The sequence below is a fragment of the Lissotriton helveticus genome, chromosome 1_2, assembly GCF_964261635.1.
Source record: "Lissotriton helveticus chromosome 1_2, aLisHel1.1, whole genome shotgun sequence".
Lineage (NCBI taxonomy): Eukaryota > Metazoa > Chordata > Amphibia > Caudata > Salamandridae > Lissotriton > Lissotriton helveticus.
In genome coordinates, this window is record NC_136058.1 from 62,535,044 (window position 1) to 62,555,460 (window position 20,417).

The 20,417-nt window shown below is 44.3% G+C and overlaps 1 protein-coding gene across 2 annotated transcripts in view; it reads right to left on the reverse strand.

Moving 5' to 3' along the window:
- LRRC7 (leucine rich repeat containing 7) overlaps positions 1–20,417 on the reverse strand; it is a 2,053,453-nt gene that overhangs the window by 1,064,386 nt on the left and 968,650 nt on the right. For both annotated transcript variants that reach the window (XM_078668793.1, XM_078668795.1), the window contains exon 7: positions 12,849–12,938. In XM_078668793.1, the coding sequence (XP_078524919.1) occupies positions 12,849–12,938 (90 nt within the window). The remainder of the gene's footprint in view (positions 1–12,848; positions 12,939–20,417) is intronic.

Below are 20,417 nucleotides of genomic sequence, written 5' to 3' on the forward strand. Positions count from 1 at the left end.
GTGACAAAGGCATGCATGATGGTCTTGTGGGTGCTGATTGGTAGCCATTTGAAAATATTCTTCAGCATATTTGGGCTCAGGGAGGATACTTGTGGAACTCTGCAGATATAGTCACAGACGTCCGAGGTGTACGGTGCCAGGATGACTGAGTCATTTCAGTTGGGAAGGAGCAGACACAACTGAGTGTCCTTAGATTCTAATGTTGTGTAGGATGAGGATGAGGTAAGAGACCATGTCAAATGCAGCAGAGAGGTCCACGAGGATGAGGGCTGTCATGTCTCTATTGTCCAGAGGCATTGTAGATAGCATCCGTGCTGGAGAAAGGGCAGTCTCTGCTGTGGTTGGGTCTGAAACCAGTCTGAGTGGTGTAGAGGAGTTGGTGGTCATTGCAGAATTCATTGAGGTGTATGTTGATGATTTTCTCTTAGACCTTGGCTGGGAATAGTAACAAGGAGACTGGTCTGGGGTTGGTGAGTGAATGGGTGAGAGCATGGCACTGATGGGTTACCTGTCCTCTGGAATAGGTGTAGCAGGGCCAGGGTTTCAATGGGGCCCCTAAGTGGATGGTCTTCATTGTGGTAGGAATTTCTTCTGCAGTGATGATGGGTCATTAGGTTAGCAATGGTTCTTTGGATAGAATTAGGAGACAATTGGCATGGTTTATTTGGTCCAGTTGTAAGTTGAAGTTACACTAAATGGTGGTGATTTTGTTGCTGAAAAACGATGTGGGTCTATTTGTAATTTAATTATTTTGTAGAGTCACAGCCATGGGGCTCAAGGCAAAAGTGGTTTCCCTTTCAGCTCTAATGTTAGCAGTGCTTCTGGGAACCCATAATCTTTGTAGCAAATGTCTATTCTCTCATTAAATGGTGATTTGCTACCACCAGCACCCCAAATACAGTAACACTGAAAAATCTGCCACCAGTAACATTAGACAAACTAAATTAATCACTGTTCATCTTCATTATTTCTGCTCGGACGTAACTATAAGTGCTGGCCATCTGGGTTCAATCTAAATCTCTTAATTGTAGGGACAATACATTTCTGATTCTAGTGCCTCTCTAAACACAACCTTGTATGTCCCTCTTATGGGACCTGCCACAAATATTTTCACAACCTATTGTTTGAAAAATGGTTTCTACTTCTACTTCTTGAGCATTCTTCCTTCCTAATGATGTGCCCTTTAAGTTGTGGTTTACTGTTACAATCTTCATCCTTTAACCTTCAGAACTTTTGAATGTGTATCATCTTCCAACTTGCTCACCCTGACTCACCTGTAAAAATGTTCATTATCTCCTTTTAGGGAACGTGGTATAAATAATTCACAGTGTCGGTAGCCGCTCACTGGGCTGTGCGAGGAAATGCTGAAAGTTTCACAGTATTGTCAGCTGAATAATGATGTATCCTTATATAAAACCAAATATGAGATGCATCGTGATTTCAGAATTTTTATCTATGTATTTTTCCGTATGTGGATGGTACAGTTGGGATTTCAGAGTCAAGTGAATGTGCTGTGTGACTAAGTCAAGGAAATCTTTTTGAAATCGATTCCCAAAAAACTAACTTGATTACTTTTGATGCAAAATAATCTGACTGTGTATGGTCATGAGGACTTCTGAACTGGAAGGGTCTTTAGCGGCTACTGAATCTACTATGCATGTTTACTTATGCGGCAACAGAGATGGCCAATGAGTTCTTCTAAACTGAAAGAAGCATTACAATTTTGACTATCTCAGCATCACTTTATCAGCTTAAGGAACATGGACTGATTATTTAGCTGCAATTGTGCAAAAAGATGCAATTTCCACTTAGGGACTGAAGAATTTAAACCAAATATATGGTGGCACTTGCAAAATAAATCTATATTATGCAGTCAGCCCCTCTTCCCAACTGTCTTTCCTTTAAATCAAGCACAGATTGCACAGATTCATTACAAAAGGTTGGATGAGGCAGACTGGCTGAATAGTGGAAGACAGCCATTGCTTAATTAGTATCAGTGTTTGCTGGAGAGGCCCACCAGCACTCATTTGTTGCGACCGGCACTTATTTTTCCTATGCAGACACCAACCGAGAGCATAGAAGGTGAAACAAATACAGGAAAAAATCACAGATTTGGGGAGGCACGCTGAGAAAACGAACAACGGATTAAACCCAGATGAATGACTGAGCGTGAATGTTCGATTTGTTCTGCATTCCGTCCATCAAGTATTCTTTTTGCTTTTGTCACCCTAATTGGGAAGGGTATGCCCAGACATTGGTCCCATGCTCACTGTGCCACTGGAATCAAGCTAGCCTGGCTGAGGAGGGGTGATACCCCCAAACCGATCTCAGGATGCTTGTTCTGGTCCAGGCAGTGTCTGGCCTGGCAGTTTGAACTGGACTGTTTCCATGGGGAGCCACTCAATACTGAGTTGCATATGGCTAAATCCAAACTGGGATGGCGTGGTGAGCAACAAAAGATGGATTAAACTCAGATCTATGTCTGGGGGTGAATTGTTGATTTGTTCAGCATTCCCTCTTTCATCTGCTCTTATTGCTTTTGTCACCCTAAGTGGGAATGGCATGCCCAGATGTGGGTCCCATGCTCACCGTACTGAATTCAACCTGACCTGGGGGATGATGTCATGAAACCGGTCCCAGGATGCTAGTTTCCAGTCCAGGGAGTTTGTGACTTGGCAGTTCAGGTGGGACTGTTCGCATGGGGGGCAGGGTCAAGACTGATTTGCATATGGCTGTATGCAAGCAAATCAAATGATGGATTAAACCCAGATCTGTGAATGGAGGTGATTGTTTGATTTGTTGAGCATTCTGTCCACCGTTTGTTCTTTTTGTGGCCTAAGTGGGAAGGGGAAGCCCAGACGTGGATCCCGTGCTCACTGTGCCACTGGATTCAAGCTATCCTGGCTGATGAGTGGTGATACCCCGAAACGGTTCCCAGAATGCTTGTTTCCCATCCAGGGAGCATCTGGCTTGGCAGTTCGGGCTGTGCTGTTACAACAGGCAGCAGGGTCAAGCCTGATTTGCATATCACAGTTTCCAAATTGTGGAGGCTTTCAAACAAAAACAGATGGATTAAATCCATATCTGTGACAGTGGGTGAATGTTTGATGTGTTCAGCATTCCATCCATCATCTATTCTTTTTGTATTTGTCGCTCTAAGTGAGAAGGGTATGCCCAGATATGAGTCCCATGCTCACTGTGCCACTGGGTTCAAGCTAGTCTAGCTGAAGTGGGGGCGATACCCCAAAACCAGTCCCAGGATGCTTGTTTCCAGCCCAGGGAGGATCTGGCCTGGCAATTCGAAAATGACTATTCCCATGGGGAGCTGGTCAAGACAGGGTGCTTGTATAGTGGGGTCGAAACTGGAGTGGTGTTGTGAGCAAATAAAATGATGGATTAAACCCAGATCTGTGACTGGGGGTGAGTGGTGGATTTGTTCAGCATTACATCCATCATCTGTTCTTTTTGCTTTTGTCGCCCTAAGTGGGAAGGGTATGCCCAAATGTGGGCCCCTTGCTTCCTGGGCCACTGGACTCATGCTAGCCCGGCTGATGAGGGATGATACCATGAAACCGGTCTCAGGATGCTTGTATCTGGTCCACAAAGGATCTGGCCTGACAGTTCTGTCTGGACTGTTCTCATGAGGAGCAGGATCCAGACTGGGGTGGTGTGGCAAGCAAAAAACAATAGATTAAACCCAGATCTGTGACTGGGGGTCATCATCATTTCTTTTTTGCTTTTGTTGCCCTAAGATGTAAGGATATGGCGAGATGTGGGTCCTGTGCTCACTGCGCCACTGGATTCAAGCTAGCTTGGCTGATGATGAGTGATACAACAAAACCAGTGGCAGGATGCTGGTTTCCTGTCCAGTGGAGATCTGGCCTGGGAGTCTGTGCTGGACTGTTCCCATGGGGAGCTGGGTCAAGACGGATTTTGATATGGCTAGGTCTAAACTGGATGGCATAGTGAGGAAAAATATGATGGATTAAAGCCAGACCAGTGACTAGGGGTAATTGCTTGATTTGTACAGCATTCAGTCCAGCTGTGCCCGGCATGACTCACGGGTGGGGAGGGGTCATGCAGTGGGTAATTTTAATTATATTTAAAAAAACTATAACTCACCTTAGCCGCCCGATCCGGTCCTGTGTCGTCTCTGCTCCTCACAGCCACAGGAAGTAAGCAGGCAGCCTCCCTCCCCTCCCCAAAGCCAATCAAGGCACTGCAATAGCAGCATTGTGATTGGGTGGAACGCCGACCGCACAGGCGTCTATGGGGAGGCCGTTTTCTCCATGCAGCCTACATGGAGAAATTAGAAGAGTGTGCATGATTGGTTTGGTCGGCTCCAGGAGGCGACCAAACAGGCAGGCCCCGCAACATTGGGCTTGTCACTCCTGCCCTGTTGTGGGACTGCCCACCTGCCCCCAACCAAACCCTTCTGCTTTCTCACAGAGCGAGAATCAGTAACATGAAAAGTAACATAAAATGGCATACCATTTTATGTTACTTGCTTTTCGCACTGCGAGAAAGCAAGTGGGGCGATGCTCCTCCACCCACATGGAGGAGCCACCCCTGATTCTGTTCATCATCTGTTCTTTTTGCTTTTGTCACCTTAAGTGGGAAGGGTATGCCAGGGTATGCCCAGAAGCATGTCTCGTGCTCACTGTGCCACTGGATTCAAGCTTGCCTGGCTGATGAGGGTTTATACCCTAAATCTGGTCCCAGGATGCTAATTTACGTTCTAGGAAGGATTTGGTCTGGCAGTTTGGGCTGGACCGTTCTCATTTTGGAAAAGGGTCAAGACTGGGGTGGCATGTTGAGCAAAGAAACAATGGATTCATCCCAGATCTATGACAGTGGATGAATGTTCTTCAGCTATCATCTGGTCTTTTATCCCAATAAGTAGGAAGGATATACCCAGACATGGGTCTCTTGCTTACCGGGCCACTGGATTCAAGCTAGCCTGGCTGATGAGGGATGATACCCCAAATACCAATCTCGAGAAGCTGGTCTTCTGGTCAAGGGTCAATCAGACCTGGCAGTTTGGGCTGGACTGTTCCCATGGGGAGAAGGTCAAGACTGATTTGCATATGGCTGGGTCCAAACTGGGGTGGCGTAGTAAGAAAAAAAATTATGGATTAAACGCAGATCTATGACTGGAGTGAATAACTAATTTTTTCAGCATTCCGTTCATCATCTTCTCTTTATGCTTTTGCCACCGTAAGTGGGAAGGTTATGCCCAGACGTGGGTCCCATACTCACTGTGCCGATGGATTCAATCTATCCTGGCTGATAAGTGGTGATACCCTGAAACTGGCCCCAGAATGCTTTATCCTGGTCCAAAAAGGATTTGGTCTATCAGTTCAAGCTGGACTGTTCCCATGGGGAGCAGGTTCGAGACTAATTTGCATATGGCTGTGTTCAAATTGTAATGGTGTGGAGAGCAAAAGACAATGGATTAATCCCAGATCTGTAACAGGGGTTAATATTGGATTTCTTCAGCATTCCGTCCATCATCTTTTCTTTTTGCTTTTGTTGTCCTAAGTTGGTTGGGTATGCCCAGACGTGGGTGCTGTGTTAACTGTGCCCCTGGATTCAAACTAGCCTGGCTGATGAGGGCTGTTAGCCCCAAACCGGTCCCAGGATGCTTGTTTCTGGTCCAGGGAAGACATGGCTTGGCAGTTCGGGCTGGACTGTTCCCACGAGGCACAGGGTCAAGACTGATTTGCATATAGCTGTGTCTGAACTGGGGTGGTGAAGTGAGCTAAAGAACAATGATGGATTCAGCCCAGATCTGTGACTGGAGTTGAGTGTCTGAAAAGTGTCAGCGCTCTATTCATCATCTCCTTGTGTTTGCTTTGTTTACCATATTAAAGCCAATGCCCTTTGACATTGCCTATCCTAGGATGCATTGTGAGGATCTGCGTCAAAGGCGCATTGCACAGCCAAGGCAATGCATTGGTTCCGAGGTGCTGGGAGGCTGTGGTGCGAGGTCCTACGTCATCATTGAGGATCCTGCCGATGAGGGCTTGCAATGTGAAATTAGGAATTGAGGATGCATCACTCAGACAGGGTGATGAGTTTGTTGCAAGGAGCTTCGAGGCTGCCATGCTGAGTCTATCATCATCATTGAGGCTACCGTAGATGAGGATGCGAGGGCCTGTACCGAGGATGTGTTGCGCAGCAGTGGTTTTGAAGAGGCTGTGGACTCCGAAAGTTATGTGGGTCTTTGCGATGAGTCCAATCTATGCAGCAGTAACAATGCATCAATTCTGCTAGGGGTTGTGCTGCACAGCAGAGGAGATGCGTCTGTACCACTCACTCAATCAATCAATCAATCAGGGAATTGTAAGTGTTCTACTCACCCGTGAGGGTCTCAAGGTGCTGGGGGGGGGGCCGCACTGTTCAGCCAAATAGCCAGGTCTTGAGGGTCTTCCTGAAGGTGTTTAGGGAGGGTGCATGTCTGATGTCTGCCAGTAGTTCGTTCCAGGTCTTGGCTGCGATGTGAGAGACTGATCTTCCGCCTGATCTGGCTCTGAGGATCCAAGGGGTTTCATCCAATGGGAGGGTGGATGATCGCGGGTTTCTTTTGGGTACGTGGAAGTTAATTTTGTCGTTGAGGTATTTGGGTCCGTTGTTGTGCAGGTACGTGTAGGCATGAGTGAGGATTTTGAAGGTGACTCTCTTCTCCACGGGGAGCCAGTGGAGTCACCGCAGGTGTTAGCTGATGAGTTCGTGCCTGGTGATGCCGAGGACGAATCTGGCTGCGTTGTACTGTATTGTTTGTAGTTTGTAGGGACTTGTTGATGCTGGCGTGGAGTGCATTGCCATAGTCAAGTTTGCTGGTGATGAGTGTGTGGGTGACTGTTGTCCTCGATTTGGGGGGATCCATTTGAAGGTCTTTTGGAGGATGCAGAGGGTGTTGAAGCAGCTGGAGGTGACCTGTCGGTTCATGGTGAGTGATGAGTCGAGTACGATGCCGTCATTCTTGGTGTGGTCCGTGGGGGTAGGTGGGCTTCCGAAGGCTGCGGGCCACCAGGTGTTGTCCCATGCTGAAGGGGTGGTTCCAAGGAGGAGAACTTTGTTTTTCCCAGCATTGAATTTTAGGCAGCTCTTGGTCATCCAGACTGCCACTTCTTGCATTCCTCTCTGAGTTGGTGGGGTCTTTGGTGAGGGAGAGGATGAGCTGAGTGTCGTTGGAGTAGGATACTATGTTGAGGCTGTGTTGTCGGACAAGGTCTGAGAGGGGGCCATGAGATGTTAAAGAGGGTCGGGCTTTGAGATGACCCCTGTGGTACTCCGTAGATGATGTCGGTGGGGGCAGAGAGGAAGGATGGTAGTCTGATCCTTTGACTTCTTCGGATGAGGAACAAGCAGATTCAGTCTAGGGTTGTTCCTTGTGTACAGGCCTCGAGTAGTCTGGTGATTAGTGTGCGATGAGAGACGGTGTTGAAGGCTGCAGACAGGTCAAGGAGGATGAGGGCCGTGGAGTGGCCCTGGTCCAGGAGAGTGCGTATGTCATCTGTGGCTGCGAGTAGCGGGATCTCAGTGCTGTGGTTGGATTGAAATCCTGAATGGGATGGGTCGAGGATAGTGTGTTCTTCGATGTATCTTGTCAGTTCCCTGGTGACTGGTTTTTCTGCCACTTTGGCTACGGAGGGGAGCAGCAAAATGGGTGGGCAGTGTTTGAGGTCAGTGGGGTCTGCCGTGGGTTTCTTGAGCAGGGGCCTGACTTTGGCACCACTTCTAGTCGTCTAGGAAGGTGCCTGTTTTGAAGGTGGTGTTGATATTGTGTTGCAGTTAGGGTGCGATGGTGTCTGCGGCTCTGTGGTAGATGTGCGGGGGCATAGATTGGTAGGGGCCCCCAAGTGGATGCCTTTCATGGCCGCAGTGGTGTCCATGGTCATGGGTGGTACCCAGATGGAGATGGTGGGCTGGCTGGTGTTCGGGAGGTGAAGGGGTCGCTGCGGTGTCTTGAGGGGGGTCGGTGAACTTGTCGTAGAGTGTTCTGATCTTGAGGTGGAAGAAGGTTCCGAGCTTGTCACAGAGGTTCTTTCGATGGGGTGATGTCTGTGGCTTCGCTGCGTGGGTTGGTGAATTCCTGGTTGACGTTGAATAGTTCCATGTGTGGAGTTCTCTGGCTGCTGTGTTTGCGTCGGTTGCCCAGGTGTGGTTGGCTCGGGAGAGGGTAGAGTTCAGTTGCTTGTCAGTGATCTTGCTCGAGTTCCTTCGTGGCTGGCGGGGGGCTGGTTTAGGTGCTTTGCGTTTTTCTACGATGAAGTGGATGCAGTGATGGTCAGTCTATGGTGGTTGCATTGTGTGTATTGGTTCATAGAGTCTGGCAGAGCACCTTATACCAACTTCCATGGGTCCAAAACTGGGGTGGCACCACTTGGCAGAGAAGGCTCACAGATGGCAGAGTTCAAGTGCAGATGCAAGGTTGTTGGAATCCCTGAGTCTTCCGATCAGGTGGCCAGTCAACTAGTCCTTGGAGTCACTCTTGGTTCTAGGTTCAAATGATGCAGGCCCAGTCCTTCACACCCAGGCAAGCAGGGTAGCAGTTCAGCACAGCAGGGCAGCAGTGCTTCCAGACAAGCAGCCCAGCAGAATGGTAGCTCTTTTACCAGCACAGCAGGCCTTCTTACTAGCAGAGTATCCACAGTTCCAGAAGTGCACTGAAGTGGTGGTGTGTGAGGTCCTCTTTATTTACACAGTAGAGTCCAGCTGCTAGGGGTAGAGGTTGTTGGAGCCTTCTGTCCTTGTGACTCAAGTCAGGAGGCCAGCCAACTATCCCTTTCAGTCTCTCCGAGGTCTTGGGTTCATCAGATGTAGGTCCAGTCCTTCTCACAAAGGCAAGAGAGCAGCAGGTCAGCACAGCTGAGTTGCAGTTGTTCAAAGCATCAGTCCAGCAGAGTGGCAGTCCTTTGAGCAGCACAGCAGTCCTTCTTCAGGCAGAGTATCCACAGGTCCAGAAGTGTACTGAAAAGTTGGTATCTGATCTGAGGTCCAGTATTTATACGCAGTTGTGCCTTTGAAGTGGGGAGAAGCTTTTAGATATGCACAGGCTAACTACAGGGGTATTCAGCCTTTGTGTAACAGCAGGACACAGCCTGTTTAAGTGCCAGTGTAGCGGTGCCCAGCTCTTCCCTCCCATCCTGCCAGTGTGTGGCTGGCTAGGAGAAATACACTAACCCCAAATGTCAACTACACCCAGCCATGTGACTCAGAGACAGGCTGCAACCACTAAATTGATAAGGCAGGAAAATGTCAACTTTCTAAAAGTGGCATTTTCAAAATTGTAATTACAAATTTGACTTAACCATAAGTTAGGATTTTCCATTACAATTCCAAAGACACCAAACATGAACTGGTTACACCTGCCCCTATTTGGAAATTACAGTATATTAATTGTAATAAGGTAACTCTATTGATATTCTATGGGAGAGCTAGGCCTTACAGTGGTGAAAAGTTAATTTGAGAGTTTTTCACTACCCGAATATGTAAAAGTTAAAAGTACGTGTCCAGCTTTTTAAATACACTGCACCCTACCCTCTGGGCTGTCTATGACCCTACTCTAAGGATGACTTACATGTAATAAAAAGTAAGGCTTGGACCTGGCAAAAGGTTTATTTTGCCAGGCTGAAATGGCAGTTATAAAACTACACACACAGGCTCCAATGGCAATGGCAGGCCTGAGCCATTTTTAAAGTGCTACTTAAGTGGGTGACACAACCAGTGCTGCAGGCCCACAAATTAAATACTGCTTGTATTGTTATTGAAAGTGGATCTGTGAATGACTGAAGGATGTTATATTGGCTATCAAATATCCTGGTCCTATCTGCAAGGTAGTATGATGTGTTGAATAGTGACAACTTGAAGGTGGTGCAGCAGCTTTGAAGATGATGTGGGCAGACAAGTAGAGAAAGTGGGTTTCCTGAAACAGGAGAGTCATCCAGGCATACTTTGTCAGTCCCTTGTTGAGTCATTTATCCAAAGTGGCTGATGTTCTTCAGTGGTGCCAGTTGGATGTCTAGATTGAACAAGACTGTGCTATCATTCAAGTATAAATGGCCTAACAGCAATTTTAAACATATGCCCCAGCAGATATATTGACTCGGAGAAGAAATGAAAGGTGGGGTCAGGCTATCTGTAATTTTCATAGTGAATAAGGCCCTTCAAACTGAGGTCACTGTTGACATAGAATCTGAAATACATACTGCTGTACTAAAGTTGGGGGTGAATCAATTGAGATTAATTGTTGAGGGTAATTTCTGAATATAAGCTTCCTTTTTGTCGTTAGTGATCAAACATAATTCCGTTTTCTGTGAGTTTAAGTTCAGGAAGACCTTTGACATCTTAGCTTGTAGATTGGACATGCAATGTTGCTACTAGCCAATCATCACATATATATATATGGATGGATCTTATTATTCATGCCATCCAATAGTATAGATTGAGGTTCAATGCAGAGGTTGAAGATGCCTAGGACAAGATGGATCTTTGAGGAACAATGTAACCATGTGCTTACGCTATGAAGTTTTAATTTGAATGGAATTGCATCTGCTGGTCAGGATGGAGCTTTACTATTGCAGGGAGAACATGTGTGAAGACAGGGCATTGAATAGAGCTAGACCATTAGCAAGATGAACACAGCAACACATTTGAGGGGGGCATGGAAATAGAGCAACTGTTTTCAGTGATTATAATAGCATTGCCAACTAACTGGATGATTGTATTTTTATGTTGCATTGTGGACTGAATCTTGACAGACATTGCTATCATAAAGCCTTGGCCTTCTTGATGACATTTACATGGGAATCGAAGGTGTGTTTTTAGACAGTAATGGGTAAGGCCATCCATGTTTAGGTAGGTTCAGTCAGTGGTCCTGTTTTGAGGGAATCAGGCAAGATGTGATGGGTGATGGTATTTAATAGTGGCATGAGTGTTTCAATGAGCTAGAGTTCTCAAAAAAGGAAGGGGTGATGTTCTTTTCATAGGAGGTGGTCTTGAAAGCGCTGAGGTGATGTGATGTTATTGATTGTAAGGAGTGAAGTTGGCTAATTCGAAGCATTGAGAGGTGGTGTAACAGGGATTGTAATGGACTTTTTAGTTTTGTTTTTTCACCACTGTTTTCTCGAAGAAGCTGTGGATTACTATGAACCTGTCTGCAGAATTTTCTGCAGATGCAGTATTAAATGGCTTTAAGGAAAGCTCTTGCTGCTTTGATTTATGGCTGCATTGATGTATCTGATGTAGTAGGATGCTTCAATATTGATGAAGAGTTTTTGCATGTCAAGGAGAGTGTTTAATCCAATAAAATGGTGTCGTCTATATATTGTAATGCTTGAACTTCTAGTTTTTCTATCTCCTGGGTAAACACTCTTGCATTAGACAAAGTTGCATGAATGTCTGCCAATTAGAAATTGAATAACAGGGGTGCCAAAGTCTGCTTTAGCTCTATACTTGTATAATTTCTTTCAGTTGTAACCTAGTTGGTGGAGACCTTGACCCAAGTATCCTTTTAGAGGCCAATAATCACTCTAAGATAATGCAAGATATTATGCCAGTTGAGCAGCTTTTGGCAGGGCTGATCTCTGTCCACTCTATTGAAGGCCGTAGTAATATTGATTAAGGCAACATACAGTTGTGTGGTTGCCTAGGCATTGCTTTCTCTATCAAGGACTTCAGACTGAAGATATCGTCTTCTATAGAGCATCCTTTTCTTAAACTAGTTTCAGTTACTGAAATGAGCTGCTCTTCATCACCTATTTTTCCGATTCCTGGCTTAATATTTTGGCAATTCCCTTGCATTTCAAATCCAGCAGCGCAATCAGGTGAACATTTGTTGAAAGATATAGGGCCTCTTTTTATAAATGGGTACCAACAGAAAACCTCTCCAGCTGTCAGGAATTGTATTATTGAGTGAACAATTTTGAAATAGTCAACACCATTCTTGCACCGCTGCAGGAACAAATACCAGAAGTGCCATATCACGCAGAAGGTTATTGGAGCGTGGAAATCTTCCTGGAGCTGTGCTTTCTGTCTTTGAGCTCTTTGAATTATCAAGTAACTAAATTGTGCTATGATTGGAAGCAGAAATTGGTGACAATGAATGGCTTAACTGTAGACTGTTCTTGGAACTAACAGGGCCTGATGATCTGGAGGGCTGTGTCCATCCTTGTGTGTGTGGTCACTTTGTTGGATGCTGTAACCCAAAGGTGAAATAATGTCGCAAATGTGCTTGGAGTTGACAGAGGCCCAGGTATCAGTGAGGAAGGCTACATCCAGTTTAGGTGTTACTATGGTGCTGATGATATCTGCTACATGTTGGATTGGAGAGTGAGTATTAATGGGCAAGGTCTATGGCGTATGCTCTATATATTTATTATTACATGAGGGAATAGGAAGGGTTTGAATAAGGTTGTTGTTGATACTGTGTGTGCGAAAGAGAGAGTAGTGATCTCTGGGTGTGGTGTGTGGTAGTGTTGTATGTTTTGGTCTGGAGATTGCAAATATTTACAATGGTGGAAATGGCTCTGGTTGGGTGGATGGGAGGGACATGGTAGAAGCTATGATATATTCTCTGGAGGTTGTAACCCTATGTATCTGCCTATGTATCAGCCCTTAATGCTTCTTTCCTGTCTTGTATTATTTTACAAAATGTGTTAACCTGAAATAAGATCGCAGTACGTTGCTTATCCTGTGAGGCAGCTTAACAGTGCACAAGGAATTGTCTTTTTTCCAGGAACTTACTCATTGACTATGGACTATTTACCTGGACAGCGGAAATTATTTCAGGTGACTCAATGATTACAGGGGTGGGGAGATTCAGTCCATGATCTTTGACTTACCTCCCAAAATTTGGTGGAAGATATTCCAGAAAGGCATCGTTTAGGTAGAGCTGGGTTAGGTTTTGAAGCTGCGTGAAGCCATCTGGGAGCCTAAAAATAAGTTAGCAGTTTAGTGCTCACATATTAGTTGTCATGGTAACAGAACACAAACGTAAGTCTCTGCAGAGAACAAAAGGCATAAGTGCAGTACATTCCTGACTACCCCTTGTGTCTTTCACAAATGCATCGCATGGGTTCTTAAAGGCTATATTTTGCTGCTCGGCTGCCGAGAAAGGAAATGTTAACCGTTTAATGCTCATGTCTCTAGATACAACATGCGTGCATAGAATTTAAATGAGTGTCATTCTCTTCCCTTGCACTACTTTTCCCAGTCTGTTATAAGGCACGGTGCTATGAAACAACACGACCTGTCATGAGTTATTTTGGAAAACACAAAGTATTCTTTTCATTTGGGAAGATTCAAAAATCAACTTTCAACATAAACGTATCATATTAATCAGGACACGTTACGCGTGAAAATGAGGTAAGGTCCAATAATGACATTATTTCTAAAATCGTTCCTGACCGCTAAAATTTTTGCAACCTAATTTTAGGTGCTAATTGGCTTATCTACCAATATTCTGTGGTCAAATACTTGAGGCCTATTTCAATGTATTGTTTCTTAAGTAGAAGACATCATTATTAGAACACAACATTAATAATTGCATAACATGCAATAGATCTACAATAACAGAACGTCAATAACATATGAAAACGGACATGTCTTTCTCTTTTGAAATGGCAGAAAACAAATCACGATTTTGTCTTAATTGGCTCCTACAAGATGTTGCTTCATAGCCCGACTGAAAGACGTGGGGGTTCCTCTTAAATGTATTTTCGTCATCAAAGGTGTACGTTTGCGCCCTTTCACACTCTCATCCGAACCCCTCTCATCCTGGAAATGGTCTTAAAGCTACTCCAGCCAAGGGCGGAAAAACACAGGGGAAGGGAGCATCATCAGATGTACAGCATGCATAGGGGAAGGGGCTTTTCCACGAGGAGAAAATATTTTCCCCTGCAGAGAAAATAAGTGTGCACTTGCATAGCAGAGCAATATGTAAAATTATGCACAGTGAGAAAGGGAGCCCAGAACACATGTCACATGACAGTCCAAAAAGTACACCTGGAAACCTGAACCTGTAACAGCTTTCCAGGAGCACTTCTACAAATGTCTGCGACAGACAAAAAATGTAAACGTATGTTAAGGCATATATACAAATCTCTACCCAAAGTTTCACATTTTTTCATGCCCATAATGGCAGCAAAACTGTACTGTTACCTACGGCAGAGCTGCACCACTCACAGGGATGGCGTGGGAGTGGTGTGCTGGGCTTGAACCTTCCCAGACTGCCGCTAGATACTCGCTGGCATGACTTTCATGTTGTACAGGGGGCCCTATGCAAATAAGGCCCCCTACAGCTGCAGCTTGATCACCTCAAGTAGCAGGAGTAGGGGGCCTTATTCGCATAGCTTGCCTATATCCGAAGTACATACAATGTCAAGGCGGGACCTGACTGTCCCAAACAAGGTAAGTCTTTTGCTGGTCATATTTGGGCAGTGATACTGGAACACAGCTGAGGGTCTCCACACTCTGGGAAGAGAGGGCACCATAGGTGCGTCACCGGCACACGGGGAGCACGCCCCTAACATGCCCAGTGGTAACACCCAATCCAAAAGGTATTCCTTGACCACAGTGACGGCCTGGGCCACTGGAGAAAAACAACCCTGGAAATGTTGTCCCGCAAAACACTACATCTATATATTCTGTAACCAGGATGTTATTGTTTAGCAATGTCATTGTTTACAATACTGTACAATGTACAAATATGCCTGATATTAACGTGCCTTCAAGTCGATCACAAGAAACAATTCTTTACTAGGTACGTAATTAAATACATATTCAGAAATGATATGGTACGGGCGTGGTTTCTGCGCCGTTGCGAAATGGCGGAACCCGTTTGAGCTCCGCTCAAGGGCGGAACTCGTATCATCTTGGGAGCCGTCTCTGTCCTGCTACATGGCCTGAAACGTTGGGGAATTGCAGCTCAAAAGGCCGTGCCTGCTCGGACTTAATTGTGGACACTTCCTCGCCCGGTAAACCTCCCTTTCAGCTTCGTTCTTCTTTTCTCACATTACGAGTGAGCGGCGGCCGCCATTTTGGGCCGTCGCACTCGTATTTGCATTGCCGGTGACGCTTCTGTGATTCCTCAGGATTGTTTCTCCTCTTGCTGGTGGCATGTTATTACTGTGACTCACAATGTATTTTTATTGCCGGTCAACCACTTATGCTTCACGTCGTGGGACAAAGCTTTCTATCTTTTATGCTGCCTAACCTAGTTTCTCTTCACATATGCTGCGTTCTCTCTGTAGGCATGCAACATACCTACAATTAACTGCCTCACGATGATTTTTTGATGCTGTTTTTATAGTACTTGCTGGCATTTGAATATTCTTTCACCGTGAGCACCCTTTATTACCACAAGTGCCTTCTGCTGTGTAATGCTCTGGCTCACCTGATATTTATGCAACGATTTGAACTGCGTCATTTTCTTATCAGAGCTCATAATTTTGGGTGATGGTTGATATCATTTGCCACAATGAATCTTGATACAGTGTGATGTAATCCACAAATTCTTCATTATTTGCTATATTCTATTCACGGATAATCAGTTGTGCTGCGCAACGATTTGGGGTGCCCTGCTTACAATTTTCCTCTGGATAACCTTATTTTTTTTATCTTTTCCTTTTGACAAAGGTCATGGGTGGCCGCCTTCATTGACGCTGAGCTCACGTTTTCACATTATATCTTTCCACAGCAAACTGTTGACCTGTTATTTTATTCACTTGTACCTACGTACCTCACTGCCCTATTTCCTCTATCAATATGGCCACGGATCTTCATTCTGCTCGATCCTCTAACAAAGGCACGACACCAAAGAGGCATAAAAATGATCCACCGTCACCTATTCCATCCTCACAGAATTCTGTCCTGGACTCCATTCAAGATGAGGTGCGCGGCCTTCAGCCCTTCATGACTGCTACTAATGAAAAACTTCAACAAATAGAAGATAGATGGATAGTTATGGAGAATAAAGTAGTGGAGTTGGAACAGCGTGTTAGTGATCTACAAGATGTTTCTACTAAAATTCCAACACTTGAGCAAGGAATTCATAAACTGAAACTCCACACTGAGGACTTGGAAAATCGGAATCGTCGTAACAACCTACGCCTATATGGCCTTCCGGAAAATGTGGAGGTCCCAACATGGTCGTGTTCCTCCAGAAATTTTTTCCTTAATCTTCCTGCTTCTGGATCACCTCTCAACATACAAAGAGCTCATCAACTGGGGCGTCTCGCTCTCAATCCTGCTAAACCTCGTGGTGTCATCATGCTCGTTTTGGAATTCACTGAACTAATGTCTGTTCTGAAGGCGGTTAAACTCAAACGCCGTCTCATCTGGTCCGGTCATAACATCTTCATTTCACAAGACATCTCCACTGCAGCCAACGCTCGTCGGAAAGAATTCCTGGCTTTACGTCCTCAGATGAGACACCTTAACAATCAATATGGCATACTTCATCCTTGTCTCTGCAAGATCACTCACTCAAACTCTTTCTTCAATCTTTTTCCTCTACTGGAATGGACACTAATACTTGATTTCTTTTTTTGTTTATATTTCTCTGTCTTTCTCTGTTTGACATGTCCAGAGATATTTTCGTAACTACACTGCTTCAATCTTTGTCTTCATAACCTTTAGTTTCTTGCCTTTAACTTTGACCTATTGCTCTATCTTTTTTTTATTTTTCTCTTCTAAATTTGTGCTTCTTCTATGGCTCTTTTTTTTTCCTTACCATAATCCTCTTCATATGCTCCGCCTTGCTTCGCACCGATATGCTTCCTCTTTATTGTCTTCTTTATCTCTCCCAGATCTGGCTGTTTTACTTTGATCTGTTTGCTTGTTTTTTCTTTCTTTATTCTATCCCCTCTCCCTTCTTTCTTTTTCTTTTTTGTTCTATTTTCATCATATGTAGTGTGTTTCACATGTAATTTTTTGTTGCGGTGTCATACCCTTGAGATGTTTCTTCACCAACTACGTTCTACCCTCCCTTACCTCCATTATGTGTAATTTTGTGACGTGGAACGTACGTGGTCTTGGGACCCCTGTCAAGCGACAAAAAGTATTGTCTCATTTATCGAAACTTAACTCGCAAATTTCTTTTCTTCAGGAAACTCATCGTAATGATGCTGAATCTCTTAAACTAAAAAGACAATGGGTAGGCCGAGTTGTTTTCTCTCCTGCTATCCACAAAAAAGGGGGTGTTGCAATTATGTTCCATAAGGCTTTGGCAGTACAAATGTTATCTTCACAATGTGATTCTGATGGACGATGCGTAATGGCAAAGACTGTGATACAAAATAAAACGTTGGCTCTTTTGAATATTTACGGCCCTGTTACGCCCGATCCCAAATTTTGGAATGATATCAAAGTCTTCCTTTCTTCCATTGATTGTCCCAATATTATTGTTGCCGGTGATTTCAACCAATGGTTAGACCCCTTTTCTGATAGACTATCCAAATGTAAATTCCAACCTGATAAGTCCCACAAAGCTTTTCAGTCTGCCATTGCCTCTCGTCCATTATATGATGGTTGGAAGACTTGTAATCCTGACTTAGATGAATTTACTTTTTTTTCTAATGTACATCACACTCGGTCTAGAATTGATTACATTTTAGCCAGTAAGTCTTTGCTCCCTTCTATCCAAAAATCCGAAATTGGTTCTATTTTTATATCGGATCATGCCCCTGTTTATGCTATTTTAGACCTTATGCATATATCTCCTCAATTTAGTAGATGGAAGCTTAACACCTTTTTGTTGAATGATTCGGTTTTTCAAAAAGAAGCTTCCTCTTTTATTAATGAATTTTTTAGTGTCAATCACCCATCAGATACCTCTGTTCCTAACAATTGGGATGCTTTTAACGCTGCTTTTCGTGCCTTTACCATGTCTTTTGTATCAAAGAAGAAGAAGTCCAACAGAAAGAAATATGAAGATCAACTACGTCGCCTCAAAAGTTTAGAACATACATATTTCACTTCCCGTTCTTCTAATGCCCTTCGAGATTTAATTACGGCTAAATCTGAACTTAACAAATTGGCAACGACTGATGCATGTCATATTTTGCTTAAAATTAAATCTAAATATCATGGTGGCCAAAATAAAGCGGGGAAAATATTAGCTAATTATTTAAAGATTAAATTTGAGCATAAGACTATTGGCCCTGTTCTCAATGAATCTACTTATAAAAAAGTGTCATCGGATAAGGACATTGCTGAGGTTTTTCATGTTTACTATGAATCTCTTTACTCCGATGACACTTTTCCCACTGATTCAAACCTAAAAACTTTCTTTTCGGGCCTCCCATCCCCTCCACCTTTACCTGATGAATTTAATGCTTTAGAAAATGACATCACTTCTCAAGAGATAATGAATGCTATTAAAGCCCTAAAGAAATCAAAAGCCCCTGGACCCGATGGCTTAGCTGTTGAATTTTACAATTCCTTTAGCTCCATTTTGGTTCCTAAACTCCTTCTTCTTTTTAATACATTTATTGCCGACTCAAAAGCCTCTGGCTCTTTCATGGATGTTTTAATTGTTATTATACCCAAACCAGATAAAGATCATTCTTATTGTAAAAATTTCCATCCTATATCATTAATAAATTAATTATGAAATGAAATGAAAATGGGTTTTATAAAGCGCAGATAGCTGCCCGGAGGCGTCCAAGCGCTGAGTGCCAGCAATGTGTTATCAGCTGAGTTAGTGAACAGAACAGAAACAACTATTTATTAAATAAAAAGGTTTTCAGCTGTTTTCTGAAAGAGGTAAGGTCCACATTGGACCTTAAGTAAAAAGGTAAACTGTTCCAGAGCCTGGCCGCATTCAGGGAAAAAGAGCGACCTCCTGATCTGGACCTTTTTACCTTGGGCACAACAGCACGTAAAGCATTGGTAGACCGTAGCTGTCTGCAAGGAAGGTAGGGAGTGATTAGAGGGCGGCTGATCACTGGACCAGTTTCCCGAAAGGACTGGTGGGCGACACAGAGAGATTTAAAACTGATCCTGTCCTTCACCGGGAGCCAGTGCAGTCTTGCTAGTCCAGATTTTACAGAAGTCCTACGGGGAATTTGAAGCAGGGTCCTAGCAGCACAGTTCTGAATTACCTGCAGCTTCTTTAATGTGAAGTCTGGGGCCCCAAGATAAAGCGCGTTTCCGAAATCCAACCTGGAAAGAATCAGTCCTTGAACCACAATTTGTCTTGCCTCAAAAGGTAGCAAAGGAAGAATCTTCCTCAACATTCTAATGAGGCCAAAACAGGTAGCAGATAGTACAACAGCCTGATGGTCAAACGTCAAGGACTTATCCAACCAGACGCCCAAGCTCTTGATGGCATCCTTGGGGACTGGAGGGGTTCCCAAGCACACTGGCCAGATTTGGTCGATTGCAGTTGGAGCTGAGTGGCCTAACAGCATGACCTCTGTCTTGTCCCCGTTAAGTTTGAGACAAGACAGGGTCATCCAGCTCCTGACCTCACTCAAGCAGCCCGCCAGGTCCACTGTGCCCACAGGGTCCTCAGTCCGCGCCAGTGAGACCACCAGCTGTGTATCGTCTGCATCGGTCACGATCTTAATACCATATGGACGGACGATCCCAGCCAGCGGCCTCATATAGACATTAAACAGCGTCGGACTGAGCGAAGAACCCTATTATGATTGTAAAATCTTTGCCAAACTTCTTGCAACTCGACTTGACACTATTATTCCTCGTTTAATTAAGACTGATCAAGTCGGATTTGTGAAGGGCAGATTAGCATCCGATAATGCCCGAATGTTTACTAATATCATTTCGTATGCCAAAAAATATAAATCTCCCCTTGCAGCGATGTCCTTGGATGCCGAAAAGGCCTTTGATCGTATTAATTGGCAATTTATGATTCATACTCTCAAATGGTTTGGTTGTGGACCCTCCTTTATTTCCTATGTTAAGCTCTTATACTCATGTCCCAAAGCCAGTATTTTTGTCAATAATTACTTTTCTAGTTCATTTTCCCTATCCAGGGGCACGAGGGAAGGTTGCCCCCTCTCCCCCTTACTTTTTATCCTATGCCTTGAACCCTTCCTAGAACGTATTCGTATTAATTTCCAGATTGCTGGTGTTACACATAACTCTGTAGAAACTAAATTGACTGCCTATGCAGATGACATCCTTATTTATATGTCCAAATCCACCGATTCTCTTCCTTATTTTTTAAATGAAGTTCAACTATATTCCAGTATCTCGGGCTACAAACTTAATCTTTCCAAAACTGAAGTGTTACCCCTAAATGTTTCATGTTATCAATTCATGTTCAGTGATACCAGTTTCGCTTGGTGTCCTTCTAAAATTAAATATCTTGGCGTTTGGTTTTCATCTCCCCTCCATGACACACTTAGATATACTATTAAACCCACCTTTTCCCTATAAACTAACTC